This window comes from Mustela nivalis (assembly GCF_964662115.1).
Source record: "Mustela nivalis genome assembly, chromosome: 18".
Taxonomy (NCBI): domain Eukaryota; kingdom Metazoa; phylum Chordata; class Mammalia; order Carnivora; family Mustelidae; genus Mustela; species Mustela nivalis.
The window spans coordinates 37,339,077-37,355,029 of record NC_139037.1 but is presented as its reverse complement, the minus strand read 5'-3'; the positions used below and the strand labels follow the sequence as shown (position 1 = coordinate 37,355,029).

Sequence of the window (15,953 nt, the reverse complement as noted above, 5' to 3'; positions counted from 1 at the left end):
GGCTATGACCAGGAGGCCAGTGGTTGGAGCCGGGCACCTACCTGGGGTGAAGGGATGCGGCTGCCAGGCCTAGCTGTGAGAGGGTATGTGATCTGTCTTCAGGAAGTTGCCCCTTATCCCGTCACCTGTCCTGCCCTGAGCCCAGTGGCTGGGCGGAACCGGCCTGGACCTGTTTGTGCGGCTCAGGGAGGCCAAGGGCTTGAAAACCAGCAAGTTGTTCTTGGACACACCTCTGACTCTCCCCCACCCGCTCCTGCCCATGCAAGAAGGCCACAGGCAGGCCCGGGTGCTAGCACTTTACCGCTTCTACCCTCCCTCACAGGGGTGGCTCTCCGTCCACAACGGGCTGGGAACCAGCGACCCGCTGAGTCAGACGTGGTGCTCTAGCCAGACCCTCCGGTTCTGTCCGCACAGGAGGACTTGAGAACTAGCCAGAGTGGGATTCTTCCCCCGGGGCCTGGAGCCCTGACGAAGGGGTTTTAGGCACGGGGCCATGTGGACTGGGAGAGGCTTTCCTGGTCCTAGAGTCACTACTTCTAGCTGACAGTGACTTCCCCCTCCGCAGCGGGCTCTGGCCAAGTTCAGCCAGGCAACAAGGAGATGAGAGCAGGGGCTAATCAGGAGACCGTGTCGCCAGCTGCGGGCCAGGCCTCAGGAGGCTGGCATTGAAGCTCCAGCCTCCACCACTCTGAGCAAGGCCAGTCACTGCACGGGGGGCTTCCCCAGTCAGCGGCACCCTTCCCAGGAGCAGGCCAGGCAGGAGGCTGCCTGGGACAGCTTTATGCCAGGAAGGCCCAGGCAGAGCTGGATGAGTGGCTCTGGGTTTGTGCTCTGTGCCTCTGTTCAGATGATTCACACCTAGGGGACAGGGCTCCAGGCACTGGGCCATGGGCAGAGCCTCCAGGGTGATAGGGCCATGTTCTCAGGAAGCAGCCCAGGTGTGGCCTGAATGTCCCAGTGTTGTGTGCTGCCAGTGTTCCCAGGATACCATGGGGGACAGTTGTGGACATCTGCCACCTCGCATGGTTTCAACCCCTGATGAGCCGTGTCTGAAGCAAGACACTCCTGAACTTTTTGACCACACGAGTGAATAAACGTTCTTTTTATTGTTAAGTCAGTCTGGGTGGGGTTTCTGTCACTGGCAGTGAAGGGTTCTAACAGAAAACACCGCTTTCCTCAGCCATAGAGAGACGAGGGCTGGAGTGAGGGGCATCAGACACCTAGACACCTGGAGAGAAGGGAGATGGGGCCAGAGGCCTGGGCACATGCTTGGGACCCCCGGGGAGCCAGGGGGCAGTCCCACGCCTGGTGGGCACCCACAGCATGGCAGTCTGTCTGGCTCAAGGTGAGCCCACATGCCTGGCCTGAGAAGGCCCAGCTAGCCAGGCAAGGTGCGAGGGCAGATCTTGTTTCCGGCCCTCTCAGTCTTCCCTGGGGGTGTGCTTTTCTGTGGGGCAGGTGCTGGGGTGCATGGCCTCGGGGACCTCATTCCAGTCCTATCTTCCCTCTGGTCCTCTGAAAGGTGCCTCGGGTTGTCTAGCTCAAGGGATCATCTGGGACTACAGCTCCTAGGGCTGAGAAAAGGCACTATTCATTCCTAAGAGACCAAAGTGTTTGGGGTTTGCTAGGTGGACAGAGAATTACCTGAAGTGGAAAAGAAGGATGCCAACGTCCAGCACAAAGGCACTAGGATCCAGAGAGAAAGAGCCATTCCCACTGCACCTGCCACCCTGTGGGGAAGGGTCCTGGGGGCCGGGGGCCGGGGGGGGGGGCAGCCTGGGACTTCTGCCCTCACCTGGGCCTGGACCATGGAGTCTGCCTGGATGCAGAAGGGCCTGGAAGCCCCTCCGTCATGGCCGCAGACACGGTCAGCTGTGGAAGGCTGACCAGGAGACACCCGAGGCGTAGAACTCCACGCGGCTGGGCCAGTTGCTGTCCCCACTGCCCTCCTTGTCCTCGTCAGAGTCTTCCTCGTCCCCGCTGGACGCCCCGGTGCCAGCCCCGGAGAGGTAGGACGGCTGCCCGGGGGACCCCACGCCCGGCTCCTCCTCCTCCTCCTCTTCCTCCTCCCTCCGCTTGCAGGCGGCCAGCTCGCGGTAGCACAGGCTGCAGACGCGCAGGGGCTTGGGCGACAGGCGCGGCAGGAGGAAGCGCTCCCGCGAGCACTCTGCACACACCACGAAGCCGCACTTGCGGCAGTGGTGGCGCCGCGTGAGGGCGGAGAAGCGCGTCTGCGTGCAGCGCATGCAGATGTCCGTGGCCTTGTCGGGGATCCAGGGCGCCGCGTGCTCCGTGCTGGGCGGGCGGCCCGTGGCCCGCAGCTGCCGCCGCACGCACTCCTCGATGTGGCTGATCCACTCCTGGCGCTCCGTGGCGGAGGCGGCCGATACCACGAAGGACTTCCTGGCCGTCTTGATCATCCAGCGGTTCTTGGCCCGCGGCGTCTCGGGCAGCGGCTCGAGGGTCACCTCCTCCAGCGGGATGACGTGCTGGCTGCGGTACTTGCGCTTGGGGAGCACCACACTGCCGTACACCAGGATGTCGTTGAACAGGAAGAAGATGCGCGGCTTGGCCTTCTTGCGGCACTCCTTGGTGAGCACGCCCTCGCCCAGCAGCACCCGGCCCGGCAGGGCCAGCGGCTGCCCCGACGCCCCGAAGCAGCTCTCCACCGCCGCGATGCGCTGGCTGTTGATCTCCGTGTTGGCCAGGGAATCCACCATCTTCTCTGGCCGCCGGGCTGCGGGAGGGGCGGCGGGTGAGGGAGGCGGCAGCTGGCGGGGGTGGGAACCACACGGCTCTCCCCAGCTCACTGATCATCCCCACGCCCCAGCCATTACCCCCACTGGAACCCACAGGGCCCAGACGGCCAGCCAACCACAGACCTGCTGCCCCAGTAGCCAGAGCCAGCTCTTCCACAAGGAGCTGCTGAGAGGTGGAGGAGGAGTCCCCAGTCGGGGGCGGGCAGGTGGAAGTCAGCCAGGGATGGGGGGACAGCAGCGAAGAGAAGAGCGGTGACTAATCCAGGCCACGGCTGTGGCCTGGTGGGGGGGAGGGGTCAACTCCTTGGGAGCCAGAGGAGAACAGTCCCTACTGGCGTCTACCCAAGGGGCAAGGATACTGAACCCCAACCTCTGTCCAACACCGGAGACCTGGCAATTGGGCCTGTCCCAGGTGGAAGGGTGCAGGGGCGTGTACCAGGACAGCAAGTGCCAGGCACCTGTGCCCCTAACCCACCATGGCCTCTGCCACCCAAGCCAAACCATCACAGACCTGCACCCGCTCCCTCAGCCTCTGGCTCAGTGGGCACCACTTCCCCTGTCACAGGTACTATGTGCTGGCTGCCTCCTCCATGTCAAGCATGATTCTCTTATTTAGTCCCCACACCAACCCAAGGAGGCAGAATCCCCCACTGACGGAGGGGGGGAAACTGAGGCTCTGTGAGTAAGTAGGGGGCCCAGAGCTTATTCCCCAGGGGGGGACAGTGCCTTCCTCCATGGAGTGTGGGGTCCTCTCTGTCCTCCTCTGCCAAGCATGAAATGTCAGTGGCCCAGATGTCATCCAGGAGCCCCCTTGTTCTGGTCACACACCCTCCCTTTGACCCTCGGGACTCGCAGCTTTGAAGACCACCCACATCCCCGGATCAAGCCTCCAGCTGTGGCTTCTCTGCTGCACTGTTAAGCCTGGATATCCACCTGCCCACATGATTTCCCACCTGCTCATCTGAGAAGGTTCTCAAATTCAACATGCCCAACATAAACCCAGCTTTTCTTTTTTTTTTTTTTTTTGAGATTTTATTTATTTTTCAGGGATAGAGGGAGAGAGAGCGAGCGAGCACAGGCAGACAGAAAGGCAGGCAGAGGCAGAGGGAGAAGCAGGCTCCCTGCTGAGCAAGGAGCCTGATGTGGGACTCGATCCCAGGACGCTAGGATCATGACCTGAGCCGAAGGCAGCTGCTAAACCAACTGAGCCACCCAGGTGTCCCTAAACCCAGCTTTTCCCTCCAATTCCTCTTTTCCATAAGCAGAACCACTGTTCACCCATTTGTTCAAGACCCAAATCAAGGACTCATCCTCCTCTTTCCTGTACCCCAAAGAGTCACCTCATGAATAAACTCCACCATTTTTCTCTCTCACAACTGGCCAGAGTTTGCCTACTTCTCATCACACAGCTACATGACTGAATCAACAGCAAGGCGCCATGAGGTCTTGCCTGAAATAGGCTGTCCCTGGGCTCTCGGCTCTCATCTCCCTTCAGAAAGGGTCTCTGACAATCCCATCTCAAGTACAGGGTTGGCAAACTATGGCCTGAGGGTCAAATCTGGCCCATAGCCAGTTTTTGTAAATAAAGTTTTAATGGAACACAGCCACACTCGTTCATTTAAAATTGTCTGTGGCTGCTTTCGTGCTGCAATGGCAGAGATGACAGACACCGTAGGCTATAAAGCCTGAAATCTTTACTACCTGGCCCTTTACAGATAAAGTTTACTGCCAGTTTCTCTAAGACATTACCCTATTTTGTTTTTTCTTCCAGGACTTACCAGGACCTAATATTTTCTTGTTTATCATTTGCTTACATGTTTTCTATTTCCCTCACCGGGTTGTAAGCATGAGAACAGGAGCCTTTTCTTGTTCACTACAGTATCCCCGGTGCTTGAAACAGTGCCGAGCACACAATAGGTGTTTTGTAAGTTGCTGGTGAATGAAGGAGCCTTTCCAAAGCTCCCCGAGGGTCTGCCATGCGTACAGCCTTACTTCTGAGGAAAAAGCTGGTGAGAGCTGACCTCACCGCCACCACCATGTGCATAAGTGTGCCCAGGCACACACAGCATGACCCTGGCTGAGCTGATCACACATGTGGTATTTCTGGGTCACCACATTGCAGTTCTAGAAGTCAGGCCACGTATGGGAAACAAGAGTGGGGCCCAGTGCAGAGGCTGAATGCATTGCACAAGAGGGGTGCTCGGCCCCCTGAGTCACATACCGCTTGCCCCCTTCAGACCACAGGGCATCCTGAGAAGTGCTGCCCACACCACCTTATGTAAGAACCACTATTTTTAGGTTGCTAATCTTGGTTTTGTGTTGCAAACCTCGCTGATTGTTGGTGACAGCCCTGGGCTGTCCTGCTAGGATGGATCAGTGGGTCCCTGTTGTGGACAATCTGGCAAAATTCCAGAGGCCACCCCCGGCCCCCAGGCTGGGCTGAGGGCTGGGATGGGCTGGCTGAGGGCTCCACCGGAGGAGCTCAGAGTGCAGCCGAGGGAGATCCCGAAGGGCCGTGAGTTCATGACCTGCTGCGGAGACAAGAGACATGTCTAGCAGTGGGGGAACAGGTCCCACAGCTGGGCCACTCACACGCGGGAAGAGTGCCAGCAGCTATGATGACACCCAATCCACGCGGGTCAATGTGGAGTGACCACAGACATCAAACACTGAGTGGAGAAAGCAGCCTGCCAAACGGTATGTGACAGCTCATGTGCAGACATTCCACAACGTTGCAGAAGTGTTCAAGACATTAGATCTACGAACGAAGATGGAGAGGATGGAGCTTCACACTCACGAGGGTGCCTAACTGTCAAAATAAATAAGTAAGTAAATAAATAAAACCCTAAAACCCCCAGGTAATAACAAGGGTTGGGAAGGACATGGAGAAGTTGAAACCTTGGTGCGCTTATTGCGGGGGAGGGATGTAAACTGGTGTCGTGCTATGGAAAAGAATAGGGAAGCTCCTTGAGAGATCAAACACAGAAATACCATCTGACCCAGTAATTCCATTCCTGGGTGTCTCCCCACAAGACGGGAAGCAGGGTCTCAAAGTGGTACAGTACACCCACGTTCACGGCGGCGTTATTCACAGCAGCCGAGAGGTGGAAGGAACCTGCATGTCCATCGACAGCTGAGAGACTGGACAAAATGTGCAACAGAAGGTAATTCAGCCATAAAAGGAAGGAAATTCTGACCCCTGCTACCACGTGGATGAATCCCGAGGACATTTATGCTCTGTGAAATAAGTCGGTCACCAAACGACAAGTACTCGTCCGGTTCCGTTCCCATGCAGCATTGCAAGTAGTCAAATGCATGGAGACAGAAAGTAGAAAGGTGGTGGCCCAGGTTGGGGGGCGGCGGGAGGAAGAAGAGCTGTTATTTAATGGGTAGACAGTTTCAGTTCTGCAAGACGAAAAGAATTCTGGAGATGTTTCACAGCAATGGAAATATACTTAATACCACTGAACTGTACACTTAAAAATGGTTAAGACAGGTTAAAATCAAATGATGGACCCAAACCAAAGAAAGTGGCCTGGAGAAGGGGCCCCTGGATGTAACCAGCAATGGCGGGGAGGGGGTATCAAGCAGTACTTCCCCTTTATAATATTCTTTATTTCATTAAAAAAAAAAAGCAGCAACAAAGTGATAAAACACAATTCCAGGAAGTGGGAACATCGGTGTCTTTTTCTTTCTCTCTGTCTAAATGTAAGGTCCTCAAAAAGACAAGCCACAGGACAGAGTCTGCACCCAGAGCCCTGAGCTCTCCTGCTCCATGCTGCGGGGCTCACGACGGTCATCTGGTGGGGCCTCTCCTGACCATCCAGGGACAGAGGCGACGCCGGGGGGAGGGAGCCCTGAGAAAGGATGCCACTCGTTCCCTTCAAGCTCACCTATGTGTCACCCAGTCTTGTGGCCACAGACCAAGGCTTACTTAACACATTTGGCAGCTGGGACAGACAGACAGACTATGTGCTGAGACAGCAGCCAGCAGACGGCCTCCATCCGGTCCTGGGGGTTTGGTGGGCTTGAGTGGCCAGCTTGCCCAGGTCCCCCTCTGACCTGACGCCACCCAAGGGGGCAGCCTGCAAGAAGTGAAGAGCAGCACCCAGGGAGGGGAGAGGTTTAGGCAAGAGAGAGCCTACAACACTGTCTCCTTAGGACAGGGGAGGAGAGAGCTAACCCATGCCTCCTGAGGCCAACCTGCCTCAGGACAGCCTCTGGCTTTGGGATACTGCATGTGTTGCCTCTGGGTGGGGTACCCAGCACCAGGGTGCTGGCAGAGAGTGGACACTTCTGAAGGGTGAGTGTCTGGCAGTGAGGCAATGAACAGAGCTGCTTTCGGGGGGAGGGTTTGGGAGGCTGCTAGGCTCCTGGGCTGGCCCTCCTGAACACAAGTGATCCCACCACCTGAGTGGGCTAAAGGTACGTGGTGAGCACGGGGATCTGGGGAGCCAGGATGCGACAGTTGCTTGATGGCCAGGGTTCTGTGCATGACGGCCGAGGTGTCACATGTGATCTACACCAGGGCTGGCAAGCCCACGTCAGTCTGATCTAGTGCCCACTTTTCTAAATCCAATTCATTGGAATGCCATGACAGAGACTGGCTTACAAAGCTCAAAACATTTACCATTTGGCCCCTTATAGGAAAAATGTGCAGACCCTCATCTATACCTGATCTGTACCACCCCATGCAGTCAGATGTGTAACACACCTACTCCAGGGACACACCTGACATAGGGCTATGTCCTGAGTGAACTTGTTCTCTCGTCTCCTCCACTCAGAAACAGTTTGTGTGATTTAAGAGAGAGAGATGTCTGGGATCCCACCTTGGGAACCCTGGAAAGCAGGTGGGACCCAGCTCTCCTGTGAGAGCTATAGTTGGGAATATCAGAAAGGGAGGTATCTGGCCAAGATCACAGAGGTGGGGAGTCAGGACGCTGGTCCCTCTGGCTTCTACTGACTGAGGCCAGGCTGATTCATCACCGCCCCTCCTTCCCTCTAGCCCCAACCAGGTCCACTGTGCTCCCAGGCCTTCTGGATTTCACCTTCCAAATGTGTACTGTAAGTCCTACTGTGCTTGGCACCAGGTAACAGCAAAGAAGTAGGGACCAGGCCCTTGAGTAACAGACTCCCAAGTAGGACAGTCAGACTAGTACGTAAGTCAACAAGGTAATGTCTGCTCGTTAGCGTGATTAACTGCCATGAAGCAAAAAGCTGATCTGACCGGCAGAGCTGGGGTGGGGGTGGGGGTCAGGCAAGACCTGGTGAGGAAGTAACCTTGTACCAACCTTAGGCTGTGTGAAAGAGCCAGTCATTCAAAGGCTGGAGGAAACAATGTTCTGGGCCTTGGGAACAGCTCAAGAATCTGATGCATGGAGGCCACGGAGAAAGGAGTGAGGGTAAGAGTTAAGGTCAAAGGGGCCAGCAGAGGCCAGTCTTCAAGGTCCACAGGCCGAGATTTTTCTCGAAGTACACTGAGCAGAGTGACATGATCCAGGTCCCTTCCTTCCAGAGGGGCTGCCCCTCAGCTGTGTCTAACCCTGTGCTTCCTGGAGGCCCTTCTCCATGAAAAAAAAAAAAAAAATAGTAATAAGGAAAATAAACCAAAGGTGCTATTAACTAGGAGCTTATAGCTCACCAGTTACAGCAGTAAGCACATTATAAGTATTCTCTCACTTAATCCTCAAGAAAGCCCCATGCAGGAAAGTACTACCCCCATCATCAAAATTACTACCAAGGGCCCAGCAGAGTGATGCAGGAGCCCAGCTCCAAGAAGGCTGTTCTTGACCAAAGACAGAATCAGAAATCCTCAAGTTCAGGGCGCCTGGGTGGCTCAGTGGTTAAGCCGCTGCCTTCGGCTCAGGTCATGATCTCAGGGTCCTGGGATCGAGTCCTGCATCGGGCTCTCTGCTTAGCAGGGAGCCTGCTTCCCTCTCTCTCTCTCTGCCTGCCTCTCTGTCTACTGTGCTCTCTCTCTGTCAAATAAATAAATAAAATCTTAAAAAAAAAAAAAAAGAAATCCTCAAGTTCAAAGGGCAGGGTCCCTCTCTAAATGCCTGATGCCCTGCCCCACCCCCAACCCCATCCAACTCAAGGATCCCTTGGGGGTGGCCAGGGCAGGTCCCTTAGCTGGGCTGGGCTGCCTCCCCTCCTGTTTTGGCAGCCCTGAGGGCTGTCGTGTGCAGGGACACAGGCCAATGTCAGAGTCATCTCTCAGCCTGCACAGACCCCAGTGGAAATTATGTGCCCAGGAACAGCCCAGTACTAAGTGGAAACTGTGCGCAGAATGACCCCAGCAATGATCCTACCCTCCTTGCAGACTTCTGACCCTCTGGGGTGAGATAAGAACTTTGTTCAAATTGCAAACCAGTATTTTCCTTGAACTGTGAAGATGGAGGCTCTGAACTTTGGAAATTTCTGGAACCTTCGGAACCTTCCTGTTCTCCCCATGTAAAGGAGGCTGAAGACACCACTCCTTAACTCCTCAATTCCTAAACTGAAGACACTCCTCCTTAACCCCTCAGTGTTCAGGGAGAGAGAAAGGAAAGGAGAGTCCAACTGATTCCAGGCTGGGAAAGAACAGCCATCTCTATGGGCCTGCCTTAGTGCCATTTCCTTAGGCAACTTTAACCAAAATCACAAACTCCAATGCTTCGGGGGCCAGGCTGTTCCACAGTGAGAGAGGACAGAGAGGACCAAGGCCGCCCAGAAAGCACTGTCACCCTCCCTCCCACCTCCCAGGTCCACTGGGGCAGCTGACTCTGCTCACTTGTGCAGACCCTCAAAAACTGGGACCAAGATGTGAGGTCCTGATGGCGGCCTCAGGGCAGGACTCTCTGCCAAGGGACGAAGGGTGTGCGGAGATCCCTGCCGCCCCAGGGGGCAGCACCGTCGGGCGCCTCCGAAGCTCTTCTGCTCCCACGTCTCGCATCCCCCCGGGACATGGCTTAGACCCCAGAGCTTCTTTATCTGTGCTCACCCGCTCTCTCTGGAGCCCCTGCAGCCTCCACCTTGCCTCCTGCACTCCCAACCACAGTAAGCGCCCTTCCCCGCGCCTCTGCTCTGGGTCAGAGTCCGAGGTGGCTCCTGCTGCTGCGTGCCTGTCCCTGCCGAGCCCGGAGCCACCTCGACAGGGCGGCCAGGAGACTTTGGAAGCGGTGGGCAGGCAACCCGCCCTCCCCGCGCGTCCCTGCCGGGTCCGAGGACCTTACCTCCTCCGCCGGGTCCCTGCGCGTCTGCACCCCGCCGGCACCCGCTCCGCGAGTCCACTTTCGTCGTTGCGTTCTGCTCCGGGTCCCGGCGCCGCCGCGCCGGGGACTCCGCCGCTGTCCCACTCTCTCCGGACACGCCCCTCGCGTAGGCTCCACCAGTCAGAGCCCCGGAGCGCGGGCCGGGGCGGAGCCTGGGCTCCCCACTCTCCGGGCAGGAGTTCCCGGGAAGAAAGCAGAGCACCAGCGGTTAGAATGGGCTGGCAGTAAGTGGCCGCCGCCGGCCGAACCTAGGCCAAGGTACCTTTCGGGATCTCCCGGGGCTGGTTCTCCAGTCGGACTCCCCCAGCCACTGCCCAGTTTCTTGTGGGGCCCGCCACAGCTCCGTACCCTTCCTGCTCGAACCTCCCTGGAAACCATCCTTGCTGGACTTCTAAGGGAGGCCTTGGAATTACTGTGCTTTGTGCTGCCTCTGGAGAGCCTCATTGTTGCTCCCTGACACAGTCATCTCCTCTCCGCCATCGAGAAACTAACAATCATAAACTTAAAAATCAGCAAAACTTAATGCTTTTTATATTTTAAACTTCTTATAGAGGAAACTTGCAAACCTACATTGGAGAGCCCAGTTCAGTGGACTGCATGCACTCCTCACGCCCTCCAGCATTCCCAGCACCTGACGCTGCTGCCCCACCCGGACCCTCCCCTGCCTCTCTTGGGACACTGGAATGAAATTCCAGGCCTCACCGCTCCAGGAGGCCTGTCCCAGCCTCCCTCTGGTCCACTCCCAGCACCTCATCTCACACTGGCTTCTTCCTGTTCCTCAAACCCCCAAGGTTGTTCCCACCTCTGGGCCTTTGCACGTCCCTTGCCTGCAGCTCTTCCCATGGCTGCATTTTTGGCATTCAAGCCTCAGCTCAAACTGCCATCTCCTCAGTCTTCCCTGACCACCCAAAGCAGCTCCCCGCCTCCACCCCACCACCCTCAACTACCTCACCCAGTTGTATTATTTTGTAAAGTATTTCTACAGCCTGAAGTCATCTTATTCAGTGACTTGTTTACGTGTTCTTGGCTTGTCTCCCTCACCTAGGCAGTGAGCCCCACGGACTGGACTATATTGATCTTGTTCCTTTATCTCCAGTGCCTAGAACCGAGCTGAGCACTTAGTAGAAATGCGGTCACTGTCTGTCCCCCAGATGCAGTTTGTCTTGCCAAATTGGGCAGTCGCTGGGCACTTTGGAGAGGAGCCAGCTCTGGCCGGCGCAGTGTCTGCTGGCCAGGACCGCAACCAGAGACAGCAGCAGGAGCAAGAGCTGATCCCACCTGGAGGCTGCAGCAAGGAGGTCTGAGCTGAGCAGGCGTGACCTGCCCTCCTGGGTGGTGCAGGCAGGACCTGTGAGTTGGGAGCTGGCCTCTCCCAGCACAGGACATGGGCTAAGAAGGAAAGGGGATGAGAAAAGCAAGGAGAAGGGAGGGAGAGGCCCGCAGAAAGAAGAGGGGTGGAGGTGGTGGACCAGTGAGAGGGCCACCAGTTGTGGCCTTGGAGAGCCCCCCTCCACCACCTTCAGCTGTTAGCTCCGCAGCAGCCCAGACAGTGCTTACTGAGCTTATGGCCTCAGAGAAGTAAACACGTATGAAATGCATTGTCAACCTTCATAGTGCGAGCTTTCACATAAAATTCAGGATTTTCACCTTCTCGTAAATCAGAAGATTTGAAACATGGTCCCCCATCTGCTCGTGGAACTGTCCCCGTCAGATTGGGCACATGACCCATTCACCACAGTCCCACCTCACTCTGTGGCTTCCCTCTTGCCCCACGTTACCCGTTTATGTGCTTCCAGTCGACTAAGCAGGTGCACTGAGCAATCCTGAGGGGACAGCTGGGCCTCTGCACCATCGGAGGAGAAGGCAGGCCCAACCATCTCATAGGCTGATGTAGAACCAGGAAGGTCAGTTGGGACACTGAGACACCGGGAAATGCCACCCCTAGTGTACATCCTGCTTGTTGCTGGGCTGGAGGGGGACACTGCGCTGAGCCTTCAAGGCCATGTTCCATGACTGCTTCAGGACCAGGCCCCCCACTCCCTAGCAAGAGGGGCTTCGTGGGGAAGGTAGGCCCTGCCTGGGCATGGAAGGGAACCAGAAAATCTTTGAAGGCAGGGCTATCCAGTTAGAGACAGCACCCTGCCACCCTGCCACCTCTCAGAGCACCTGGCATGCAGCAGGTGTCATAAAGGGAGGCCTCTCCACGGTTCTGGGAAACTGGAGGGAGTAGGCACACCTCTTGGTCTGGAGGTGGGAGACCTCAACTAGCCTTATCTCACTGCTGGTCCAGGACCCACTGGGGCCTCAGTCTCCTCCTCTGTCCCTGGTTCCAGGCCTGACATTCTGTGTCTCCGGGTGGAGCCCTGGGAAATCCCTTGGAGGCAGCAGAGAATCTACTCCTCTTGCCATCCGCCCCTTCCCAGCAGGGACCAGCTGTGGGTGGAGAAGACCTGGGCGGAGGGCCTGCTCCTCCAAATAAGAGGAAAAACTCGTGACTCAGGGAAAGGCAGAAGTTGACTCAGCCAAGCCACAGGCTGTGGAAAAAATGAGCGCTCCCCGAGGCTTTTGTGTGTGTGTGTGTGTGTGTGTGTGTGTTTGTTTTGTTTTGTTTTGTTTTCCTCCTGGGGTAAGAAATCCTTTCTGAGGGAAAGCTGGATTCCAGAGTTCTGGAACCAGGCTTTCAGGAAACTGCCAAGGCTCACAATTTTCAGGTTAGGAGTTCTGGCAATCAGCTCGGTGGACAATGCCAGAAATTTATATTGGCTCTTTTTCTTAAGTTTTGTCTAAGTGCCTAGTACTGTTAGCTAAATACTTCATATTATCTTATGTCTCCTCAGCCTAGACCTGTCATCCTCTGCATTGGGCTTGAGAAAGTGAGGCAGACACAAAGTATTTAGGGCGAAGGATCTGGACCAGCACAAATGTTGCAGAAAGAGGAAGGGAAAACACATGGGGCAAAGTAGAAACAGGTGCTGACGCCAGGTCAGGGGTCAGCAGAATTTCTATAAAGGGTCAAATAATCAACAGTTCAGTGTCTGTGTGCCCAGACCTCTGGCAACAATGCAGCTCCACTGTTGCACCGAGAGCAGACCTAGATGGGCGCCCGCCCGTGAGCGAGCTTCACTCAGCGACGCTGACGTCTGACTGTCTGATCAGGTTCATGTGTTATGAAACTTCATTCTCATTTTCACTTTTTCCCCAGCCACTTAAAAATATAAAAGCCATTGTTAGCTCACGGGTCATGCAAAAACAGGCTGGAGGCAGGAGTATGCTGCCCCCTGACTTACAGATGTCCGTCATTGTTCCTTACAACACTTCTCCTTTGAAAATATTCAAACAGAAAGTTGGGCAAACAAGTAAATAAAAAAGAAAAGAAAAGAAAAGAAAGAAACAGTGGTTGTCCTACTTCTCATGGCCAGGTCATGAACTCAACTTCAAGTTGGTTCGCTTCCGGCGATTCTGCACGCTGCTTGCTTTATCAGTGACACACCTGAGGCTGAGTCCGCAAGCCGCGGAGATGTGGACATTAGGAAAGATTTCTCATGCAATGGTTAGGAGGATTAATTTTAAAGGAGGAGCCCCTGGGAGGTTTGTAACTGCTGAATTTTTTTTAAAAGGATGTTGGGTTTTGGATTGCTGAAGTATCAGATTTGAAACTGAGAGGAAACCTGAACTCTGTGCAACCACTGAATAGCCGTGGCTTCCCCTCCCCCCACCTGCCTCTGCTGTGTCGATATTTACTCCTTCCTGTGCGTGTGTGTGCCCATGCGTGTCGCTCCAAGTCTGCACCTCCTTGTCACGTTTGCGGGCATTGTAGACCCGTTTCCCATCGCGGGTGTCCCTGTGAGGCTCTGACCAGGCCAAAGGGAAAAACCAGAAACACGAGAAGAGAAACACTGCCCTTTGAAAAACACTTCAGATGGATGAAATAAATGTTGCATTAAAGATAATCTTCAGAATGATTTATTCACACCTACTTTCTTGAAGAGGGTAAAGCCGAGAGGCCTCTGACAGCAGGGGATTGTGAGGTTCCATCTGGGTCATGCATTCATTCCACAGTTCCTGGACACTGTGCATGGCCAAGTGGTGGAGGCAGAGATCAGTGGGGCAGGGCCTCTGCCCTTGGGAGGCTCGCAGTGGATCAGGGGACAGAACTGTGAGAATATGTTCATCCATGAGGAGCCAGAACTGCTCACCCCGAGGAGAGGGCATCTCAGGGGAGAACTTCTGGGTTGGATACCACATCTTGGAGCACAATTTTGGCACCAAAAAGTCAGTCCTTGTGGCCTGACTGGCAAAGAACTCTTCATGTGCTGCATTTAAGGCAAGACAGGAATTTTAGGGACCGGGAGGATGGAAGCTAGAGAGAGAAAAGGAGGCCCAGCTCGTGGTGTGGGAGAGGTCAGCGGAGGCTTTCTGGCTGAGGAGTGGGCCTAGGGCAGCTGAGAAAGGCTTCCAAGGACAGGGGCGGGTGATATTCCATTTGAATTACTTGCTCGACTGCCCGAGATGCCCCACGTTTCGGGCCGTCACCCCTCAAAGCTTCACGAAATCCACACCTTTGCTGGCAGATGTGAATTATTATATACAACTTCCACGGCGGTCAATGTGGCAACATCTGTCACCTTGAGAAAGGCACAGGCCTTTCTGTCCCGCTAGTGTTCTCCTAGAAACTTATTCTTAGACATTATTGTATTTGTGCAAAAGGATATATGCTCATATGTATTCATTGCAGCTTCACTTACCATAGGAAATAATGGGACAGCCTAAATATCCATGGACAGAGAGCTAGTTAAATCATGGACCTCCACAACGTGGCAGGGCTCAGTGCAGTGAAAGGGAGGAAGGCAGGAACCTATGACCCGATGTGGAAGGATTTCCAGGACCTATTGAGCGAAAAGGTAAGGTGCAAAGTGTGTGTATACGTGTGACTTCCTGCATGAGTATGTGTGAAAATTATTGCCGGCACAGTTGGTGAGAAACTGGTCCCAGCAGTTTCCTCTGGGGGGGGGGGGCAAACGGGCGGTGTGGACCTGTGGTAGAGGGACTCACATCTTTTACCCTTGCTGATTCCTTTCCACACTTCACAGGTGACCCTGTGTAACCAGCAGAGATTGTGGAGATGACCGCCTGTGACAGTCCACCCTTCAGTCTTGCTGTCTTGGATCACTGGCTTCAGGGGAAGGCAGCTCCTTGGACCTGAGCTTGGTCGAGCAGCCCTGGGGAGATGGCCGCCTAGTGAGAAACCTTTGCAGCAGCTGGCCAACCCTGTGAGGTATTGTCTGGCCCCCAGGAAGCTCTGAGGAGACTGCAGCCTAGAATGACATCTCAATGGCAACCTTCTGAGCGACCTTGAGGCAGAACCATCCAGCTAAGCCAACTCCACACCCACAGTAACCATGTGACATACCAAATGCTTATTGTCTCAAGTCACCAAATTTTGAGACAGATTGCTGTGCATCAGTTTGTTCTACGTGCTTTTATTTCTTCTAGATGTTGTACCTTGTGCATCTGTGCATGTCCAGACAGTGGACAGACCATCATGCTGGTCATAATCCTAACCATCTACACCACATCGACTGTGTGTGTGATACTACAGGGTGATCAGCACTGGGTAGTTGTGGGGTGCAGAGGTGGGAACCAGCGTAGAGCAAGAAACCCATCCTAAGTAGGACTCCTAAGTGCTCAGTGAGAGGGGAGAGGAGGCTGACTTCCAGGTGTGTGTTTGTGTGCGTGCGTGCATGTGCAGCACACAAGCAGAAGCTTCATACCAGCTGCCTGCAAGCCCACAGACCCTTTCAGTTTGGCTGGCATCCTGGATTTTAAAATCTGAACTTGACATCCACCAGATTTGCTAAAATTGTTAATGTCGACGATGTCAAGTGTTGGCAAAGACATAAAGCAAGTGGATTTTTATAGGTTGCTGGAGGGAGTATAAATG

The 15,953-nt window shown here is 54.9% G+C and overlaps 1 protein-coding gene and 1 long non-coding RNA gene across 2 annotated transcripts; one reads left to right on the top strand and one right to left on the bottom strand.

The window, feature by feature from the left end:
* Positions 1 to 1,071: 1,071 nt before the first annotated feature.
* Positions 1,072 to 10,280, bottom strand: PLEKHF1 (pleckstrin homology and FYVE domain containing 1). Its single transcript, XM_082712183.1, has 2 exons — positions 9,974 to 10,280; positions 1,072 to 2,737 (listed from the first exon to the last, which is right to left on the bottom strand). The coding sequence occupies exon 2, from the start codon at positions 2,718 to 2,720 to the stop codon at positions 1,869 to 1,871; it is 852 nt and encodes a 283-aa protein (XP_082568309.1). The 5' UTR covers positions 2,721 to 2,737; positions 9,974 to 10,280; the 3' UTR covers positions 1,072 to 1,868.
* Positions 10,281 to 14,766: 4,486 nt separating this feature from the next.
* LOC309853760 lies at positions 14,767 to 15,472 on the top strand. The gene is made up of 2 exons (XR_014305923.1): positions 14,767 to 14,913; positions 15,103 to 15,472. It is a non-coding gene; the product is annotated as an uncharacterized lncRNA (long non-coding RNA).
* The last annotated feature ends 481 nt before the right edge of the window (positions 15,473 to 15,953 follow it).